This window comes from Odontesthes bonariensis, chromosome 21 (assembly GCF_027942865.1).
Source record: "Odontesthes bonariensis isolate fOdoBon6 chromosome 21, fOdoBon6.hap1, whole genome shotgun sequence".
In the NCBI taxonomy this organism is placed as follows: domain Eukaryota; kingdom Metazoa; phylum Chordata; class Actinopteri; order Atheriniformes; family Atherinopsidae; genus Odontesthes; species Odontesthes bonariensis.
The window spans coordinates 1,715,509-1,738,394 of record NC_134526.1 but is presented as its reverse complement, the minus strand read 5'-3'; the positions used below and the strand labels follow the sequence as shown (position 1 = coordinate 1,738,394).

Sequence of the window (22,886 nt, the reverse complement as noted above, 5' to 3'; positions counted from 1 at the left end):
GGGGTGCCTATTGCAGCCAATCCCGGCCCGCCCTCTCTAGACCCCCATACCCCTCTGCCTTCTGGCTCCTGTACACAGCACACATTCACACACCTAGGGTTTTGAGGGTGTGTTCTGTGGGGTGTAGCGGATGGGACCATGTAGGTGGTCCCCTTTGCTGCACTCTGCAGCCCCCCGCCCTTGTTTTAATTATACCTTAGACATCACTACTCATCAGACACACACATTAGGTCTTGGGGGGTGATAGCACTGAGGGGTATCTGGTGGGCGGGGCTCTTTGTGTATGTAGGCTGCCCAGAGGGCCACGCTCCCAGTTCCACAAGGTTGAATGCTCATTAGAAAATATGGAAGAGCCAGAAGGCCGAGGGGAGGGGTTGTCCTGCTGGTTCGGGGTCTGTGGTGGCTGGGGGGCTACTGGCCCCGGATGTGCTCACTGCGAGGGATGCGTGTGCTGTGCGTTTATTTATTTATTCTATTATTATTATTAGTTTATTTATTTCATTATCTATTTTTTCCTTATCTGATTTATGGGGTGATGGGGTCTGGGACTTGCTGTCCTCTGGCCTGCTTGTGCTGTTCCTGATGGGGGGGTGGGGGGGCATTGCCTCTCCCACCTGTGGGCACATCTTGACTCCAGGGGCACTTGGCCAGGGGAACTGGGGCATGAGCTGGCCCACTATGATTGGCTGTCTGGGGCGCCTGGCCCTATGGGTATTTGGGGGGGCCTCTTCGGGAGGTTTGGGGGTGCTCGGGCTCCAGCTCATGGCCCATGTCTGGGGGCCTGGCTGGGCTGGTGAGCTGTTGCCTCTGGTCACCGGGGGGCCTCTGCCCTATGCTTGTGGGGTCTCTGTCTGGGGGCTTCCTCTGCAGTCTTCTGGGTGGATGCGTGGTTGTCCCTGCGGTGGGCTTCCCGGGTTCTGTGCTCTGTGGGGTCTGCTGGTGGCCTGGGTCTTGGGGCCCTCTCAGCCTGCTTCTGATTGCTGGGAGGGGTCTGTGGAGTGTGGCCCTATACACTTATACACTCATAATTAATACATACACAAAAAGAAAAGAAAAAAGAGGTCTGAAAGCAGTTTAACCTGGCCAGGCCAGATGTTGAGAGCACATGTGCCACAAATGAAGCAGATTGTTGAACAATAAGTCAAAAGGCAGCGACAGCCAGAGGCTGAAAAAGAGAAGACTGAGCAGAGAGGCCACGCCCAGCTTGGCCCAAACACAGCCCATCTGAAATCAGAGCTCAGTCGTCACTCAACGTGCTCTGAACAGCTGTATTTCTGTTCAATATTTCCATCTCCACCTTAAAGTCAGAAAGAGCAGCTTCCTGTCTGACCTTTCAAAATAAATGCCGTAACAGATATCTGTGCCATTTTACAGACGCCTTGTCCTCCCACATCAGGCAAGTATCACATGTCATAAATGAAATTCTGCTTCCTCCAAAGATAACACAGAAATAAAGGCGACCTATGAACGCTGACAGTTTATCTGACTGTGGGATTTAGCCCCACCCATTCCTGGACGTTTCCATGATGGGCTCAGTTTTATGAAGCCACTCTGAACTGCTCAGATAGATTAATTATTGACACCTCAGGCTATCAAAGGTGGCTGCTGTGTGATGCTTCTTTGCTGGTTGTGGCCTGTAAAGCATATTTGCCTGCAGAGGCAAGCAGCTGTGCTTCTGGATGTTTGTCTTGTTTCTTATATCCACCCTTTAAAAATACATCAAAAACAAAATACAAGTGAAACAGTTCAGTAGCTTTTATTGGATAAACCAACACTGATATAAAAGCAGAATCCCAGCAGTTTAAAAGGGTTCTTGCAGATCTCTCTGCATGTTTCTCTGGTTTTTCTTGTGTTTTCTTCCTTCAGGTTTTAGTTTCCTGTGAGCCACCTGTAGCGTTTCTACATGTGAAAATGAATTAATATGCTGGATATTAGGGGGCACCACCTTTCATATCATTACATTTGATTTTGTTACAGTTCTGAAAGGAAAAACTTAAGTTATAAGGAAAATCTCCATTGAAGCTAAGTTCTGTCTGAAGAGATATCCGACACTTAAGAATTGATGTAACGCTCTGATCATTTACAAGAACATTTATTTAAACAGTACTTCAAGATTATATGCAAACAGTTGATGAAAAGGACAGTAACAGGGATAATTTGAAGTTTTTACAATAAAATACGGGTTAAGGGAGAGATATGGCTAGGAGGGGTAAACGATGGATTGATGAGTCTGATACAGGTTGGTAAGTCTGGCCTCTCGCTTCCCTGAGTTCAGTATTGGTTAATTGATTTTGACAGCAGCTTACACGGGCCAACACAGCCCCACGTCTGAGAAGAAGATATGAGACCTTACTTGGAGGCAGAGACCCGGAGAACGTGATGTTAGCTCTTCTGGATAACAGGTTGTTAGCGGAGACTGGTGCGTTTCCTTGGCAACCAACCATCTGAAGTTGGAAGGAGAGTTGTTATGTGACTCCCTCAGATCCTCCGGCTGCCTCTGGTGGTATTCGATCAGATATGGCCAACAGGTTTCTCTCTTCTTGTCTCTGCGTGAAGGTGGTGTGAGACTGGGCCTGATGCTGTCCAAAATGAACCAAACCAACCACGAGTGTCTGGACCAGACTTAATAACAAAAAGGGAAACTAGGAGAACAAAAAGTAAAGTTGGTTTCAAGTTTTAACAAAGTCAAAATGCAAAAATAGTGCAAAAATCAGGAAAATAGTTACTTCAAGCTCAAAGTTTGAATTAAGGAAAAAGAGCTAAGAGAGCGAATGAGAGTTGTGCCTTCCCTTTTAAGCATGAAGCCGAGGGGCACGACATCCCAGGTTTAGACCAATCAACACTTTGTGACATCTGAGCTGCGTGGCCTGCAGGGAATGTTGGAATGTTTGGCCTCGCCAATATTCTATTAAGGTGGATTCTCTCTCTTAAGCACATAATAACATCACATTCACCGATTAGATCATATGTTGTCCATAACACAGACAATAATAATACAACTAGAACATTTCTGAAGAAATTTTGATGGGTGCCAATCTACTGCCCGCCCTATCAACACACCCTTTAGTTCAGTTAAAGTTGAGAGTCTCCTGTCACATATAAACTTTGAATGCGGTCTCTGTGATGTCGTATGGCTGAGTTATGAGGCCTCCAAAATAGGGCAGTTTTTGGCATTTTTGGCTCGTTAAATGCTTTTCAATTGATTGTCCCATTGAATTTTAGACAGTTATGATGAAAACGGTAATGCCATTTTTATCAAGGTCCTGTTTAAAATACAGCTTTTATGAAATTTCAAAATGGCCTCATTGAGTTTTTTTAAGTAAGTGCGTTTCAATATATTTTCCCATTGCATTGTGGGTATTTTTAAACTTCCCCTCACTATCAGTTTTTTTTCAACCCCTTGTCCTGTCCAGCATTATGGCAGCAGCCATATCCCAGCAGTCAAGAGGGAAAGTGAAGAAGGGAAAAAAAAGAACAGAAACATGAAGAGACAAACATAAAACATAAAAAAAAAAAAATGAAAAATCAGACAACCAGCTGCTACACCTGTAAAAACAAAACTGAAGATGATTCACGGCTTTTGTGGGGAATCCAACCTTAGAGGCACCAGGAGCACCTGTGAGCAGACAAGCAGAGAACAAACACACAAACTAACAAACTAAAAAAGCACAAGCAGCAGCAATCTCATATAATACAGATACAAACTGTGGATACAGATGACCTTAAACCACAGGACAACACAACAACTGCTTAGTGAGCATGCTACTGGGCTAATGAATGTGTGTGAATGTGTGCATGAACATGCAATACACATAGATGGTCCCACATAATAACCATGCTTAAATATCAGTGTATAGGGCCGCCCCCCCCCCCCCCCCCCCCAGCAATCAGAAGCAGGCCGAGAGGGCCCCCAGACCCAGGCCACCAACAGCCCCCAAGGAGCACAGAACCCGACTGATGTCAGGACAGCTGAGTCGCTGCCCATCTTTGGCCGCAGGCTGAAAACCCACCTCTTCAGGAAAAACTACCCTGCTCCGTCCTAGTTCCTTACGCACTTATTGTTTCCTCCACCACTGGCACCCTCTATATTTTCATTACCCCCTACCCGAACCAGGGTTTGCATCCCCACCCCACTGTGACTGGTGTGCAGTGGGTGAGAGGCTGAGGTACCTGACTTATCGCACTTACTCTAGCACTAGTTTTGCTCTTAGCTGTTTGGTTTTGGAAGGAAATGCACTCATGATTTCTTGTGACCTGAAGTTCTTTTGCCTACCGATGTTGAACGCACTTATTGAAGCCCATCATAGGGACAACCACGCTTCCCCTTAGAAGACAGGCAAGGCAAGGCAAGGCAATTTTATTTATAGAGCACAAGACAGCAGAGGAAGCCCCCGGACAGAGCCTCCACAAGCATCGGGCAGAGGCCCCCCAGTGACCAGAGGCGGCAGCCTACAAGCCCCGCCAGGCCCCTGCCACCCAGACTTGGGCTGCGCGCTGGAACCGGCCCCCGCGAGCCCGAGCGCCACCGAACCCCCCGACAGAGGCCCTGCCCAACACCCGAGAGGGCCAGGCGCCCCAGACAGCCAAGCGCAGTGGGCCAGGGCACGCCCAAGTGCCCCTGGGCAAGCGCCCCGGGAGTCAAGACGTGCCGAGCAGCGGGGAGAAGCAATGCCCCACCCCCCCATCAGGAACAGCACAAGTAGGCCAGAGGTCACCCCATAAATCATATGAGAAAAAAAAACAAAAAAACTATCAGTTTAAAGGAGAAAAGCAGATCAGATTTATAACATTAAGCTGTTATAACAGGGCATCCATCTTGGCTCTGCCTTCATAAGCAGTCTGAGAACAGAGCAGGCACACCTGAACACACCTGTTCTGATGCAAAGGCAGCCATGTTCATTCATACAGGGGAATTTACACTGAATCTCAGACAGAACTGCAGTACAAAGTTCAGAGTTTGTTGTTCAAAAACGTGGAGGCGTGTTTAACATGAACTCCAAAGGTCAGACAGGTTCTATCTGTCCCGCCTCCATCACAGGTGGACTCGGCTCTGACTGGTTCCAGGAAGCAGCTCACCTGTGTCTCAGTCTGTCGAGTGGAGAGTCTTCTTCTTCTTCAGCTCTGAACAATCTGTAAGTTCAAACTTTCCTGTTTGTTTCTGCTCTGTGATGTTGGAGAACATGTTCACTTCTTATTTCAGAACAAACTTTGATCAGTTTGTGGTTGAAGAAAAATCTACATGGTTATTGATTTACTGGAGTCAATCAACATGATGAGCAGGTGATATTTTTATGTTTCATTTGTTTATTTCATTTACTACCATTTTCTAACAGGTTTGGTGATTATTATCTGAAAGGAGAGACAGATGTGTCATGTACAGACACGTATGGCGGCCATTTTATAGTCACATTGTAATGGGAGCAGACATAACACAGAGGCTGTCATAAAGCTGTTATAACAGGTCAGCCATCTTGGCTATGCCCTTATAAGGAGGGTCAGCTGTGTCATTAGTTGCTATGGAGACAGCTGTGTGTGTAAGAGCAGAGGATCTCTGACTGACAGGGAGACCTTGGTGTTCAATACTGAAATGTTTGCCTCGAACAAACAGTCGCTGTTCGAAAACTATAAGTCATATCTGAAAGATTCTTCAACTGTGAGCGCCAGAAGGGACGGCAGAAGCCACTGGTGTATTTTTAATGCTGCTCATATTTACGGTATTTTTTTAATGGCAGTTTTAAAAACAGCCTTCACATTGATTTGATAAGGAGATGAGGTGACCTGGTTATAATGGCCGTCAATGGCAGCCCGAGTGGTCGCTCTCTGCGCTCAGAGGTGATTTGAGAGAAAACCGTGAGGCCAAGCACAATGAGGGTGACTTTGGGTGAAAGAGGTAGCCTGGCTGACGCGTCCACAATCTCGATGAGATGGTGGTCTGGGAACTAGGTTTGCATTTTCTCGTATTTGAGGCGTGGTTTACGAATGCCTAGAGCCGTTTATTGGGCGCTAAGAATGTCTATCAAATGACGTCAGGTTCTTCCCATGCTGCTTTGCGCGCGATTCATAGCCAATTGTATCACTTATAACAGATAACAACAGAAATTCGACGAGGAAGAAGAAAAAAAAGTAAAATAAAAGTAAACTTGCGCTCTAAGCTACTTAAATTGACAACAAAGTAGGCCTATATGCTATATTCTACATGAATTTTTATGTTGTAGAGTTGTGAATTTATTTTAATAATGGAGAAATTGAGCAGCCTTGCTTTGTTGTCTACAGTAGTAGATCAACCCTCATCTTACTTTGAAGCACCCAGAAGTGACGTCGAAGCAGCTTTAGCAGCAGAAAAGCTATCAGGCTTGTGTTGATAATAATAAACTCCTGGACTATGTACAAACTTCCAAATGCATCGCTTTGTGAGTACAGACCATATATGTACTACTGTAGAAGTTTGGTGTCATGGCATGTGATTTTAGTGTGGTAATTTTGGAGATACTGTCAGGGTCCGTTAGCGCTTGTACTAAGCTATTCGGGATAACTCAGTAACTCAGCTGATGTTCAGCCAATATCGAAAAAACTGCGGGTGGGCTACTTGGCTGGATGTCACGGTTCAAATGACCCTAGGGTGAATCTACTCCGAAACACTTTCTAAGGCTGCATCGAACGGTAACGTTGTGTCCGCTGTCATGTTGGATTAACACTCTACAAGCTTCGGTGTAGCGCATAGACGTCGTCATCGTCTTGCTGCCCCCCCCCCCCCCCCGTTCTGTGATTGGTTCCCAAACTCTGGCAAAAATAAGGGCGGTGGTTTCCAGGCTGACTTTGCAGTGAGAATGAAATCGAGCGCAAAGCAGCATGGGAATTCCCAGGCTATGAAAGAGGACAAAAATACCTACATTTTGAGGTATATTTTATCTGGGTGCAGCAGACATTTTGGACGTGAGAGAAGTTTGTTTGAGTGATTTTGGTATTAATATCGAGCTGGTAGAAATAGAGTGTGAGACCCCAGGACAGCAGAGTGAGAGGAGTCCTGGTTTTTCCTAAAAGTTAAACTGCTGTTGTGTCAAAGCTTTACAATATATCAGCAAACACTTTAGTTCAGTTAAAGTTGAGTCTTTCCTGACGAGTTAAAACTTTGAATGATGTCTCTGTGATGAAGTATGGCTGAGTTATGAGGCCTCCAAATAGGGCTGTTTTTGTCCCATTATACATGAATTTTAATGCATTCCCAAGTTTTGATTTAATTATTTCAGCTCCTTTTTCTCAGTATTTAGACTTTTGATCAGCTTTATTAAAAGCCTCACACAGCTCAGATCTAACATCTGTCCCTGTTTGTATTTGCTGTTAAAAAGTCCTCTGAAAACTAAACTGACAGAATCCTTCATCATCACATTGGGATCATGAGGTGTGTGCTGGGCTGTAGCTCCATGCCTCCCTCTAGTGGACAGGTGGTGGAAGTACAGCAGCTGATGGCAGCTTCCTCTGCCTCAGCACTCCTGTCTGACTGCATTCAGCTGACACTGATATGAAACAGAGAATCAGAGCCAATCAGAGGAGGAGCAGCTGATCTTTTTACAGCACAGATGATGGAAAAGAGGATGTGAGTTGATGTGCAGATGAATGATGTGTGTTTCCTCTGCAGATGAAGGTAGAAAGTGTGTGTGAGCTGATGTGAGTTCAGCAGCATGGATCAGTGTGAGGACACTAAAACCTCTCTGTGTGGGGAACATGAGAGTCGGAGCAAAGCTCAGAGGTGAGGTGACCATCTCTAACTGTCCATGACTCTTCTCCATGTCAGAGCTCAGCGCTCACATCACCAAACCACCTTTATTCACAGGAACCAACCTGGATCTGCACCTGAACCTGAACCTGAACCTGAACCTGAACCTGAACCTGAACCTGAACCCAGCTGTGTGTCCATGCAGAGCGACGGGTCAAATGATCGTTATATTAACTTTAAAGCAGACCAACGTTCCCGGTCTCAGAGGTGAGCTGTGTGTAAATGGTGTAACACTGTAAAATGTACCAGAGTCAGTTTGAACAGTTCTTATTCCAACTTGTGTTTAATGTGAGCTCTGATTCACATCCATTTCATGTTCACATGTCAAACTGTCAAAGTGGAAAGAATGGATGCTAATATAGGTCTCTTTTAGGGGGTAAAATTAACATTTTGATGCTGAAAGACCAAAGTTCTTTACAATCTTACTCTGAGAAATATTTGCTGAACTTATTGATGATTCTCTGATGGAGTTTGGCCCAAGGCGGTGAGCCCTGACCCATCCTTTGAGATTTTTGCTAATGAAAAGTGTGTTACAAATTTGATTTTTTATTATTATTATTATTATTATCCTTGTTGGAGAGACCGAACCTTTGGTGGATGCTGCTGTTATACCCAATCCTGACACCCTCACCTGTCAGCAGGTAACCTGCTGGTTGGAGAAGCTTCCAGAACGCTGTTCCTGTAGATTCTGTAAACTTTCTGTCTTTCCGTGACTCCAGAACAACTTTTACTGAGTGTTGCTGCATCAGGTTCTACATTTGGTTCTGTTTTCTAAATACAAAGAAGTTGGTCAGTGAAGACTCTGAAATCATTTCTTTGGACTCGTTTCTGTTCAATAAGTTTGGAAACCAATGAACTAATTCCAGACTGAAGTTTCTGTTGTATTTTAGAAACTACAGCTACGATCCAACCAACACGTCAGCTGGACTCCTCACAAAGAAACAAATCTTTTGTCTGTTCACACAGTTCTGTTCCTCCTCACACTGCTTCATCTGACCTCAGCTTCCTCCCACTGTTAGAAACACACTGAGCTCTTATCTTCTGGAACACAGATGCTGATGATGTGCAGCTTCAGAGTTAATCAGCTGCTTTATGGCTGCGTTCACTGCTCACATCCACACATCCCTTCATGGAGCTTCAGCTTGTGTTGCTCTCTGTGTGGACAGACACAATGTGAGCTCATTCTTCATGATTCCTCCACAGAGTGGACCAGCAGAGCTCAGAGGGTCCCAGTGGTCCGTCTGCCCAGCAGCACCAAACACAGCTGGACTCCATATTTATGGTCTGTACATGTACAACAACTACTTTCCCATCTGTTCTGCTCACAGCCATCTCCATGCTGCACTCTGTAGACCAGTGGGTTGTCAGTGTGTCCAACATGGATCTGATGTTTGGCTCCATGGTTTCAGTCTGATCGGCTCATTCATATAGTTTTCTGTTCCAGCTGCTGGAGGACAACATGCTCACTTTTGTGAAGGAGGAGCTGAAGAAGATGCAGAAGGCTCTGAGTCCAGATGACCCAGAATGCTTAGAGAGTCAGAGGGAGGGTGAGGATGAAGAGCAGAGGAGCAGCAGAGAGGCATTAGTGAAGATCACAGTTCACTTCCTGAGGAGAATGAAGCAGGAGGAGCTGGCTGACCGTCTGCAGAGCAGTAAGAGGATTCCTCTAAAGGTTTAACCTGCTGGATAAATGACACATTTACTGATGTCTCAGCACACAGAACAGCAGATGTTCAGATACTCATTCTGTACAGGGTTGAAATGTCTGTTTACTGATGTTATTTCTTGTCTTCATTCAGAACTTTGTGGACGTAAAGTTAAATGTGCTCTGAAGAAGAAGTTCCAGTGTGTGTTTGAGGGGATTCCTAAAGCAGGAAAGCCAACCCTTCTGAATCAGATCTACACAGAGCTCTACATCACAGAGGGAGGGAGCGGAGAGGTCAATGATGAACATGAGGTCAGACAGATTGAAGCAGCATCCAGGAAAGCAGGCAGAGCAGAAACATCCATCAGACAAGAAGACATCTTTAAAGGCCCACCTGGAAGAGATGAACCAATCAGAACAGTGATGACAAAGGGAGTGGCTGGCATTGGGAAAACAGTCTTAACACAGAAGTTCACTCTGGACTGGGCTGAAGGCAAAGCCAACCAGGACATCCACTTCATGTTTCCATTCACTTTCAGAGAGCTGAATGTGCTGAGAGAGAGAAAGTTCAGCTTGGTGGAGCTTGTTCATCACTTCTTTACTGAGACCAAAGCAGCAGGAATCTGCAGCTTTGAACAGTTCCAGGTTGTGTTCATCTTTGACGGTCTGGATGAGTGTCGACTTCCTCTGGACTTCCACAGCAAGGAGCCCCTGGCTGATGCTACAGAGCCCACCTCAGTGGATGTGCTGCTGACTAACCTCATCAGGGGGGAGCTGCTTCCCTCTGCTCGCCTCTGGATAACCACACGACCTGCAGCAGCCAATCAGATCCCTGCTGGCTGTGTCGGCATGGTGACAGAGGTCAGAGGGTTCACTGACCCACAGAAGGAGGAGTACTTCAGGAAGAGGTTCAGAGATGAGGAGCAGGCCAGCAGGATCATCTCCCACATCCAGACATCCCGAAGCCTCCACATCATGTGCCACATCCCGGTCTTCTGCTGGATCACTGCTGCAGTTCTGGAGGATGTGTTGGACACCAGAGAGGGAGCAGAGCTGCCCAGCACCCTGACTGACATGTACATCCACTTCCTGGTGGTTCAGGCCAAAGTGAAGAAGCTCAAGTATGATGGAGGAGCTGAGACAGATCCACACTGGAGTCCAGAGAGCAGGAAGATGATTGAGTCTCTGGGAAAACTGGCTTTTGAGCAGCTGCAGAAAGGAAACCTGATCTTCTATGAATCAGACCTGACAGAGTGTGGCATCGATATGTCAGCAGCCTCAGTGTACTCAGGAGTGTTCACACAGATCTTTAGAGAGGAGAGAGGGCTGGACCAGGAGAAGGTGTTCTGCTTCATCCATCTGAGTGTTCAGGAGTTTCTGGCTGCTCTTCATGTGCATCTGACCTTCAGCAACTCTGGACTCAACCTGATGGGAGAACAATCAAAGTCTGAGGAGTCTGAAAGTAAAACAGAAATAAGTGCTGAAGCTCCAATTGCAAGGACACAAAGATCTTTTTCTTTACCGTTTTTTAGTTCTATGTTCGGTTTTAGATCTGGTGTCAATCAGCAGAAAGAAAAACCAACAGATGATTTAAAAGATGCTATTCAACAATTAAAACAGTGTCTTATGATCATGGAAGAACACAAAAAACTAAAAAATCTCCATCAGAGTTCTGTGAACAGGGCCTTAGAGAGTCCAAATGGACACCTGGACCTGTTCCTCCGCTTCCTCCTGGGTCTTTCCCTGCAGACCAATCAGAGGCTCCTACGAGGCCTGCTGACACAGACAGGAAGTAGCTCACACACCAATCAGGAAACAGTTGATTACATCAAGAAGAAGATCAGTGAGGATCTGTCTGCAGAGAGAAGCATCAATCTGTTCCACTGTCTGAATGAACTGAATGATCGTTCTCTGGTGGAGGAGATCCAACAGGCCCTGAGTTCAGGAAGTCTCTCCACAGATAAACTGTCTCCCACTCAGTGGTCAGCTCTGGGCTTCATCTTACTGTCATCAGGACAACATCTGGATGTGTTTGAGCTGAAGAAATACTCTGCTTCAGAGGAGGTTCTTCTGAGGCTGCTGCCAGTGGTCAAAGCCTCCAACAAAGCTGTGTAATTATAGAGATAAATATGTTTTAAATGCTCTGTTTACTTGTTAAAAGGAGAGAAAATAACTGAGTTATGTCTCAGATAATTTCAGTTTGTAGAAAACACAGATTCACAGCAAACTGTTCCATCAGATCAGTTTACATCAAGAGGAAAGAAACACGCTGCAAGAATGTGGCAACACTTTAATATATAACTAGAAAATTTCTGAAGAAATTTTGATGGGTGCCAATCTACGGCCCGCCTTAGCAACAAACCCTTAATTTCAGATGAGAGTCTCCTGTCACATATAAACTTTGAATGAGGTCTCTGTGATGTCGTATGGCTGAGTTATGAGGCCTCAAAAATAGGGCAGTTTTTGGCATTTTTGGCTCGTTAAGTGCTTTTCAATTGATTTTTCCATCGATAGTCTTGTCCTAAGATAGGTCTGATGAAGACAGTAATATCATTTTTATCAAGGTCCTGTTTAAAATAAAGATTTTATTGCTCAAAATGGCCTCGGTAAGTGCTTTTCAATGCATTTTCCCATTGCATTGTGGGTATTTTCAAACTTCCCCTCACTATCAGTTTAAAGATGAAAAGCAGATCAGATTTATAACATGAAGCTGTTATAACAGGGCAGCCATCTTGGCTCTGCCCTCATAAGCAGTCTGAGAACAGAGCAGGCTAACAAGGCGTTGCCCCGGTAACAGGAGCAGGCTAACAAGGCGTTGCCCCGGTAACAGGAACAGGTGCGGCTCGTCTGTGTCACTGACATGTACGCTCACTATGGCCTCTTAAAATCGCACTATAATTTTGACTGCACTCGACAGTCTCAAACAAACGGTCGCTGTTCAAAAAGTAAAAGTTTTATCCAATTAATTCTTGAACCGTCAGAAGCCAGCGGTGTAATTTTCATTTGGCTACTATGTGTGGCTCGTTTTTTATGACAGTTTAAAAATAATTTTTAACCTGAATTTTATGTCTTTATAATAGAAATGGAGAGGCGACCTCTGGGCTCAGAGGCAATTTGTAAAAAATCTGTGTGGCAGAGCTCAATGAGTGTGACTTTGGGTGAAAAAGGACAAAAATGCCTACGTTTTGAAGTAAAATTTGTCCAGATCAGACAGATATTTTGGACATGAGAGACATTTGTTCGAGGAATTGGTGCAGTATCGAAATAAGAGTGGGGATTTGATTGGGAGAGACACCTCAGCTGAGATGTAGTCTTCCTAAAACGTAAACTGCCGTTGTGTTAAAGCTGTATGATGTATCAAAAAAACCTTTAGTTCAGTTAAAGCCGAGAGTCTCCTGTCATATAAACTTTGAATGAGGTCTGCGCAAACTGCCAAAAACTACCCTATTTTTTTCATTTTCAATGCATATTCCCATCCACAATTTTCCCACTTTTTCCCATTTTGCCGGAATTCCTTTCGACTAATGAGAGCCAAACGTAATAGCACACCGATCGAGGTCGTTGCGCAGCGGTGTGCTTTTTATGCCGGTCGGACCATCGGTGCTAGACTGGTTAGCCGTCAAAATATAGGGCGGAAACGGAAAAATAATATTATATATACACAAGAGTAATATGTGTCTAATGCCTTTGGCATTGGCACCAAATAATTAGGATTAATGTAATCATTAATTATTCATTCAAATATCTTTAACTTGAATAATGAATAACTACATAACTTAATTCTCTTCCTGTTATTCCCTCCTCAGACTGAGCGGCTGTAACCTCTCAGAGAGAAGCTGTGCAGCTCTGTCCTCAGCTCTCAGCTCCCAGTCCTCCAGCCTGACAGAACTGGACCTGAGTAACAACAACCTGCAGGATTCAGGGCTGAAGCAGCTGTCTGTTGGACTGCAGAGTCCAAACTGTAACCTGGAAGCTCTCAGGTCAGGATTCATTCAACTGTTCAGCTGCTGATCATTTTAATTCTGCTTTACAGTCATGGATGGACAGCTGACCTGTTCAGGATGGTGTCTGCTGTTGGAGTCTTTTCTCTCAGTTTCTGCCATTTGTGTTGTTTCCTGCAGCCTGTCAGGCTGTCTGATCACAGAGGAAGGCTGTGCTTCTCTGGTCTCAGCTCTGACCTCCAACCCCTCCCATCTGAGAGAGCTGGACCTGAGCTACAACCATCCAGGAGACTCAGCAGTGAAGCAGCTCTCAGCTGGACTGGAGGATCCACAGTGGAGGCTGGACACTCTCAGGTATGGAGAGCTCTGCTGCTTTAATCATTTCCCTTCTAACCGGCTCATCAGCTGGTTAGAAGTGATGCCGAGCAGCGAGGGAGGAGCAAACCTCTGTGAGGAGGAGGAGGAAATGTCTGCCAGCATTAGCCGGTGTCCCCTTAAAACAGCGTGGATCTGTCAGAATGATGGAGGTTTATCGTGTCATTCCTCAGATAAATGGGCCCCAAAGAAAACATACATACCAGCAACCATCTGCTGGTTAATGCTCAGCCTGTAAGGAAACATATTCAGCAGATTCAGAGACTTTATTCATCCAGTTAAAGGGACATTTCTGTGTTTCTGAAGTGGGGCTGTGAGAAGTCCTCATGAGCAGTCAGCATCTCTCTCAGTGTAGAACAGTGTGTGTGTGAGAGCCATGTAATGTCCATGTTTGATGCTGAAAGAGACGGTGCTGCTCTGACCCCCCTCCTCCTTTCAGGGTGGAGCCTGCTGGAGAACGATGGCTGACACCAGGGCTGAGGAAGTGTGAGTGTGTTCTTCATCTGATTCATGACATCCAGCCATCTTCACACTGTCACATCACTCATTGATCAAAGTGAACAGATGATAGATCAATAACTGCAGCTGAACTGTGTTTGTTCTCTCCATCAGATTCCTGCCGACTCACAATCGACACAAACACAGTGAACAGGAAACTGAAACTGTCTGACAACAACAGGAAGGTGACACGTGTGGAGGAGGTTCAGTCATATCCTGATCATCCAGACAGGTTTGATGTCTGGCCTCAGCTGCTGTGTAGAAATGTTCTGACTGGTCGCTGTTACTGGGAGGTCGAGTGGAGAGGAAGAGTTTATATATCAGTCAGTTACAGAAGAATCAGCAGGAGAGGAGACAGAGAGTGTGTGTTTGGAAGCAATGATCAGTCCTGGAGTCTGAGGTGCTCTGATCAGTTTGGTTACTTTGTGAGGCACAATAACAGAGAAACATCCTCCTCCTCCTCCTCCTCCTCCTCCTCCTCCTCCTCCTCCTCCTCCTCCTCCTCCTCCTCCTCCTCCGTCGGTAACAGAGCAGCAGTGTATGTGGACCGTCCTGCTGGCACTCTGTCCTTCTACAGAGTCTCCTCTGACACACTGATCCACCTCCACACCTTCAGCATCACATTCACTGAAGAACCTCTGCATCCTGGGTTTGGGTTCAGTTCACCTGGTTCCTGGTTTTCTCTGTGCTGAGTATACAGAGTGTCCTCCTGTCAGAGAATCCCTGCTGAACAGATAGTTCAGTCTGTTCATGTCTGTCTCTTTCACTCAGAAACACCTTTTCAGACTCATGGACTCAGTCAGTTTCTGTTTGAAACTCTTCTAAATGATTCCTTGGAAACTTCTTCCTCTTCCGGTCCTTTAAAGATGGAAGCTGCCATTCTTCCAGGATGTTGTTTTTCTGTGTGTTTCCAGTCAAAGCTTCACACTGAGTATCAGCAGGTTGTGTTTCTCCACAGCTCACTTCAGCTGAGCCCATTCAGTTGATGTCAGCTGCAGTTAGTTTGCTGCACATGTGACAAACTGTGACATCAGAGAGGAATCACTGAGCTGCCATCAGCCCAGATGAATTCCAACCTGCTGACAGATCTTCACTGATTCTGCTGCAATGAGCAGAAGTCTGGTGAGCAGCCGGGGTTCATCCTGATGATGTGCCATTATAGACTGATTAATATCACCATCATGCAGATCATGAACACGGTGGCCGCCCCGCTCTCCATGTTAGCTTCTTGGTGGTGTTTTATTCTTCTCTCCTTACTTTTCGCAGGTTTTGTTTTGTTCTGTTTTGTTGTTGAATGTGGCGCTAAAGTAACACGTCGCTGTCGCAGATGGTCTTAGAACTGCGTTCTTAGAACTTCTCTATCCGAATGTGTCTATTGATTTCTCATCTCAGACATTTTTACAAAATTTTACATCATTATTTCTAAAATTCAGTCTCACAATGTTTGACTTTGTATTTGAAATATTGAATTTTTTATTATAAATATTTTCAAAACTCATTTTGATATTTTCTGTTTTACATTAAATTTTATTTAGTATCTGAACATTTAGACTTTTTAATGATTTTAGACTTTTTGATAAAATGTGTAATTATTTATCTAAAAACTTCACTTTATTGATGAAAATGTATAATTTTTATAAATTGTATCTCAGATGTGACGGTGGCCAATGAGAAAGCGAGTACTCGTTTGACTCATTGATCCCCGAAGGGAGATTACCAACTAATAAACCAGTAATTGTATTTTAACTATTAATCTTGGCATTTTCTTGGTTGATATCTTGACTGAAATGTAGAGTAACCTATGTATCGGTATAATTCAATATAAAGGGCACTCATTGGCTACTCAGCCAGAAAGCCAGAAAATATGTTTTATTTTACGTTAGCTCCGGCTTTCCTGTTCTTGGCAGTTACAATAAACAAGAAACAGGCTAAAGTTAAAGTTATTTTTGTTTATTCTTACCAAGATGTCCAAGTAAGGCAGTGTCTAATGAAGTGGATTTTTTTTTTTTTATCAAAGTGGGTAAGAAGACTACTCATAATAATAATAAGAGAAAATCCAGATTTTGTCTTTCTTTATATTTTATTCAAAGGCAAATAGCGTTTGAACAGTCTCCTGTCTGCAAAATGTCAGGAAAAAGAGAGAAGAGGAGAATCACACACATTCCTTTTATACTCCAATCGGGGGGGGGGGGGGGCTGCTATCTTCAAAGAATGAATTGTCCCCTTTTCTCTGTTCTGAATCTGAGATAACACAGTTTACGAGGTGCCCCTTTATTACTCCCTTGAGCTAACCTCCCCAGAAAGTGTCAACCATAAACCTCCCCCTGATGGATTAAAAATCTGCTTTCCCTCAATGACCAAACAAAAGGGTCACAGGGTGAATGGGTCAGAGGGAAGTCAACATAAGAATTTTTCCATCTCAGTCCTTTCTTCTGATTACAAAATAATCACAAAATAAAATAAAATTCTACAAAACCCTCGTCCTAAACCACAAGGATTAAAATGAAAACTAAAAAATATATATATACAAATACATGTGTTGTTTTCATGTTTTGCTTTCCCGGACCTAATGTCCTTCAGATTACTAACAAAATAAAGCTGAAATAATGAGAACAGTAATGTTAAAGAATATTTCTAACTTCATATATACCAAAAGAATGCTAAACATCAGTCCTAACTCCCCAAACAGTTTAGAGTTATTACATCATTATAGCATCTTCAGGCCACATAAAACCCATCCTCATCCATGCAGTCCGTTCTCTCAGATGCAGAATCATCACAAACAGAAATCAAGTTTACATCCGTATCAACTTTCAGCATGGAAACATTAATCAGTCTCATTACCATAGCTTTAACCATCGGAATAATGCAACACGAAAGAAACAGCAAAATCAAAAAGAAAAAGAAAATAATTACTCCAATCTTTATTAACCAGGAGGTCCCACCTCTAGTAATAAACCAAAACCAAGGATCCCAAGAGGAACCCATATTTTCTTTCTGTTGAGTCGTCAGCAACTCCTGTAATTTATCATGGATGTTAGTCATGTTATTAGACACATCAGGAACAAAAGTACAACATTCCAAAAGTTGTAGAATACCAAGGCACTCATCTTCTTAATAGTTAAAATGCCTTTATTTTATGGGCAAAACATGATTAAAAACACTTCGACGCGTTTCGGCATGAAGCCTACATCCATTCCATTAGTGTTCTCAGGTGTGTTGTTGGGACCAATTAGCCAATGGCAAACCACTTGTTAACAAAGGTAATCCACAAAAAACAGAAAAACAAACAGAGATATCAATGGTGGTCAGCAGGGGGCCTCATTCTGCAGTCTCTACAAATATAACAAAGTATTAGATAACATCAAAGAACATCAAAAAACAAACATGTAATACACATATAAAAGTAAACATTTGTGCTTACAGAAAATGACAATATTCTAAATCATCATTTAAACCCGGATATAAAGTAGCTTTTAATTTGAAGATCCAGTAGCTCTCTCGCTGGTTTAATTGTTTTAATCTATCGCCTCCTCTCATTGTTTGTGGTATATGATCAATACCTATAGCTTTTAAAATAGCAGGGTTACTATTGTGCTGGTCTTTGAAATGACGAGCCATTGGATAGTTCTCATTTTTTGTTCTAATCGCATACTTGTGTTCTGAGACTCTATCTTGTAACCTGCGTTTGGTTCTGCTGATGTAAAAAACATTACAGAGGGGACATTCCAGTTTATAAATCACAAATGTTGTTTTACAATTAATAAAATGCTGTATCTCATATGTTCTTTGACTATGTGTATCTTCGAAAGTTTTACCTTGAACTATAGTAGGGCAGTGATTGCAATGACCACATTTAAAGCTACGTTGCCCTGCTGCTGTTCCTTAGTCAGCAAAGTGAAACCTTCCTCAGTTACACCAAAACTAGGAATGAGTGTCCCCAAAATCCCTTTCCAGTGTGGAATCCTAGCTCTCCTTTGCCGTTTAAGCATCGTCTTCCTTTCTAATGATGGTGTGATTGAATCATAAGTAGTGACAGTAGGGAGTAAATGAGCTAAATAACATACTCCAGACCAGTCAGCAGGCAGATACAAATATGATCTATTTCCACACATCCAAACCATGTTCTTAGGACACGAGTACCCATCTCTACTAGGATAAATAATAATAAAGACTGGGATTAATTTACCTGCATAACCATACAATTTACTTCCATCCGGTAAAGCTGTAAGATTAAGAGTTAACACATAGGGAACTGGGACTGAAGATCCTGAAATGGTATAAGGATTAGTCCTGATAGAGCATGGCCTGGATTTATTTCTGTTGATTAAGGCACATGAAGCAGGTATAATAGTTTTACAACCTTCCGTCTTTCCCAGGAAATAAGGTGTGGTTTCTTCCTGTGCTATACAAATATCTGGATCTCTTATTGGATTCCTACAAACCCGAAATCTATACAGAGTTCCTGTAATAGCACATGTTGAATTAGTCTCAATAAAGAATCTACTAACATTTCTTTTTTGCCTTACGGTATAATTCCTCACCCAAGGAAAAATGACCTCCACCTGCTGGTTCTGTTGACGGTCTGTAAAGAAAGTAGCTAGAGTATAAGCAGAATCAATAGGAACAGGTACCAACACTGGTTGATCATTAATAGCATGTGGAGTCAAACAACAAACGTAGCAACTGTCATTTCTTATTTTCCTCGCCGTTTGATGCATCAGCTGCCACCAGATGTTATCAGCATGAAGTCAGGGAAGTGATGAATCTCTCTTCGAGTCAGCTGATGAGTATTATTGGGATAGTTACTCAGATTAATCACAAACTGTCTTTGCTGTACCTTTTCCCAAATAAAAACAGGAGTGATCAAAATAATTGCAATACCAATCACCAGTATTAGAACAGACCATCTTCCATACAACTGCATTGTAATCTTGGAGTGGGATGTCCTTTCTTCTGCTACTAAATGCAAACAGTTTTTTTTTTTCCTTTTTTTTTCTTTCCAGAAGAAACACTATCATAAAACAATATAATAATAATTATAAAAAAAAATTCCTGGTGTCTCTCCTGAGTGGCTTCGGCGCTTCAGGCTGCCCTGTTACCAGTCTGGTGCAGGTGGGCGGTTCTTGGAAGCCCCTCTAAGTAGGGGGTTCAGAACCAGATGGTGTGGTGAACACTTTGCAGTGCGTAGCATGATCCCAGGTGTCTCTTCCCTGGACCTTCACGGCAGTGTGGGTCACCAGCAGAATCTGGAATGGACCTCTCCACCGTTTGTCTCTCCAGTGACATCTCCTGGTGTCTGTGATCAGCACCCTGTCCTGGCTGGAACTGGTGCAGGGGTCTATCAGCCACTGGGGGTAAGGCAGCTTTCACCGTCTGATGAGACAGAGAAAGAGAACGTGACAGAACCATACAATATTCCAACATGAAATGAGCAGTTGTTAGCATGCTTAAGTTAGCATTGGGTCCTCCTCCTGTGTTTGCGGGCCTCCCAAAAAGGATTTCGAAAGGACTCAAATTAGTCCTTTCGAAATGGGCGTAACCACCATAGACATTGAGGGGGACACGTCCCCCCCAATGTTGGGAAAGTACCAATCTGTCCCCTCCAATATTTTGTCTATTATGTGAGTAATTCCTCCTTCTTTCCTAGATCAGTCCCTTGCTGTTCCTTTCTTTTCTTAAAAACTATGTTCTATACAAGCACATCTTTATCAATACACCTATATGAAAATTGTACAACATTTTCAATATAAATATTTTGGGAAGGGCTCACATTTGGACCAAGGGCTGATTCTACTGTTCTATACAGTATATATTTCATGGGTTTAGGATTTGTACAGGTCACCCTAAAATGCACTAGAATGTAGGAAATGACATCTAAGAAATAAAAAATCTTCTGGAGGAGGACCCCCAGACCCCCCGCTGGAATATGGTCTACAGTTCTAATTTGGACCCCCCCAATATCTACACTATGGTTTCACCCTTGTCTGGATCTATTTCTCATCCGCATATACATGAGAACCAGAGGGCGAGCATTTGGTCAGGACAACCCTGTTTCTTCACAGCATTTAACCAATTTATTCTTTGATATTCCATTTTCTCGCTCTACTGCTCCCCCTGATTGTGGGTGATATGCACAATGTGTCTTTAACTGGAAACCTAAAAGCTTACTGATTTCCTGCAAAGCTTTGTTAACAACATGTGTCCCGTTATCACTGGAAATTAACTCTGGGACCCCCCAGCGGGGAAGAACCTCTGTCAACAAAGCTGTCTGCGTGTTTTGTTGGAAAAGCTTCAACATATTTAGAAAACATGTCCACAACCACCAAACAATATTTCTTCCCTTCAGCAGGTGTTAACTCAATGAAGTCCATCATCAGATGCTGAAATGGAAATGGGCAACAAAATAGCATCCAAAAGATCTGCCACTTGTCTAGCATTCATGCTGGGATGCAGGACCAGCTGGAAGCTTCCACTCATATACATATAAAGATTGATCTGGAGTCCAATGTACTGCAGTGTAGTCAAAGTCGTCCTGGGTGTGAACTGTCAGTCTGTCAGAGGTCGAAGTAATAGCTATATTTATCTACACATCAAATCTCTACCCATCAAATTTAAAGGACACAAAGGAGACACCAAAAAAGAATGTTTCAATTCCACTCCCTAATGAGTGGAACATTTCAAAGAAACAGAAAAACCTTCCCTAACTGTTTCACCTGAAGCAAAGACAGAATGAATATAGTGACCACTGAGTTTTGGCTTCTCATTGATACATTTAGCTGATAAAACAGAGTGAGTTGCTCCTGAATCAACAACAAAAGAAATTTCTTCACCCATCACCATCATGGAAAACATAGGCATTCTTTTAAAAGCAGGGGTCTGTGTAAGAAGATACGTGCCTGATAAAACAGCGGTGGCACCTTCTAAGTGTATGATGGCCTCTGTAAGCAACCTGTGTGAATCTGAATCATCATGCAACCGTGTATATGTGTGTGAAACCTTACGCCCCTTGAGAGGTCCCTCCTCAATGCGAGTGGCAGCCGGATCCAGGGTCCCGTCCTCCACCCGTCAGTAGCCGTTGTCAGGCTGCTACAATTTCTCTGGACATTCATTCCTCCAGTGTCTCAACTGTCCACAATTATGGCAAGCATCGGAGCGCGGCCACTGTACTCTTCCCCGACCTCGAGAACCACGTTGATTGGTGCCAAAATACAAAGTCAAGGCAGCATTATGCAACTCAGTCTCTCTTTTATCTACTTGTTTCTTCTTCCTGTCAGTGATAACGTCATCGCTGTGTAAAGCATGTCTTCTCAGTTCCTCAAACCGTACTCCATGTCTCCATCCAACATAAAGAGTCTTGGTTTGCGCAGCGTTCTCAGGGAGAAGTCCTTCCATGATGTACCCACACAGCATTTTCTCCCAGGGCCCCAAAACAGTAAAGTCAGCGGGGCGTTCCAAAACCGAGTGTTTATTGAATGCTTCTTCCATATGATGAAGAAAATCAGAGATAGTCTCATCAGGACGTTGTTTCACTTGCTGTAGCACAGCACAATCACTCCTCTGTGGAAATGTTGTGATCAAATCAGCATACAGATGTTCTATGGCAGCATACCATGGGCCATTACGATGATTTAAATCGCCATCTTCACCACCTGTAGCCAGGAAAAGACGCACTGCAGGATTTGGCAACCTCAGCCATTTCATGGCATAATGTCACGCCCACGGGACTCTGCTCATGTTTTAAGTTTTATGTTTTAGGTTACGTTTTGGTTTTCAGTTCATGTCTTGGTTTTGAGTTCTAGTCTTGTCATTGTTTTTCCCCTCACTCTGGTCATTAGTTCATTTACATCATTAGTTCATTCACTGCACCTGTTAGTCATAGTCACCAGCTGCACCCTGTCTCCAATCACTCCCAGCCCTCTATTTAGTTTGTCAGTTTTTTCAGATCCTTTCGTACCTACCAATGTCCGTTACCTACTCTCCTGTGATTTCCCTTCATGCCATGCCACGTTGTCTTCCAAGCTAAGTATTTATTCCATGCCATGCCAAGTCTTTTGTTTGTTTTTTCACAGTTAAGTTTTTGAATCCGGCTCAGCCGCGCTTTTTGTTTGATCTTTGTTTTTGTGAGAAATAAACCCAGTTTTCTTTTGAAAGTCCGTGTCCTACCTCACCACCCCACCCTGACACATAAAGCTTTAAGTTCTGCAGCAAACTTTCTACCGTCCTCCACAGGATCTGGGAGGAGAGCAGCGCTGGCTTGGATGTCAGCTGCAGTCCATGGTCTTAACACCAACTGAGGTTAATTGGTTCCGGCCACTTCCAGCATAGGGAAATGATGAACCGCTTCCTCTTTCTCAACTTTAGGCTGTGTTCCACTTTGTAGCCATGGAGCTATGGCGAGTTTAGTAGAAGTATAAGTTGTTTCTGGCTCTTCGATGATCCCGGTAGTTGCTCGTCTGCAGACTGTTCTTCCTGTTCTGCAACCTGATGTGCGGATTGACCTGCGGGCTGACTTTCAGGCTGACACACGGGCTGTGGAGGGGGACGGGAGTCTAGATCCAGGTCAGCCATCTGGAGGGCCTGCAAATCCATCTGTAATGGAGCATTAGGACAGGAGGGTGAAGCATCACTAGGTCTATATGAAGGTGGAAAC

At 43.8% G+C, this 22,886-nt stretch overlaps 1 protein-coding gene and 1 long non-coding RNA gene across 2 annotated transcripts; both read left to right on the top strand.

The window, feature by feature from the left end:
• Positions 1-5,037: 5,037 nt before the first annotated feature.
• LOC142371100 (uncharacterized) lies at positions 5,038-7,950 on the top strand. Its single transcript, XR_012767965.1, has 3 exons — positions 5,038-5,132; positions 7,637-7,747; positions 7,832-7,950. It is a non-coding gene; the product is annotated as an uncharacterized LOC142371100 (long non-coding RNA).
• Positions 7,951-8,930: 980 nt separating this feature from the next.
• On the top strand, positions 8,931-15,592 carry LOC142371846 (uncharacterized). The gene is made up of 7 exons (XM_075454591.1): positions 8,931-9,056; positions 9,219-9,426; positions 9,574-9,985; positions 13,226-13,399; positions 13,541-13,714; positions 14,175-14,221; positions 14,348-15,592. The coding sequence occupies exons 1-7, from the start codon at positions 9,054-9,056 to the stop codon at positions 14,923-14,925; spliced, it is 1,596 nt and encodes a 531-aa protein (XP_075310706.1). The 5' UTR covers positions 8,931-9,053; the 3' UTR covers positions 14,926-15,592.
• The last annotated feature ends 7,294 nt before the right edge of the window (positions 15,593-22,886 follow it).

Coding starts and splice junctions, on each gene's coding strand:
- LOC142371846 (XM_075454591.1), top strand. Junction 9,986..13,225: donor AATGTGCTGAGAGAGAGAAA/GTTCAGCTTGGT, acceptor TTCCCTCCTCAG/ACTGAGCGGCTGTAACCTCT. Junction 14,222..14,347: donor GACACCAGGGCTGAGGAAGT/GTGAGTGTGTTC, acceptor TCTCTCCATCAG/ATTCCTGCCGACTCACAATC.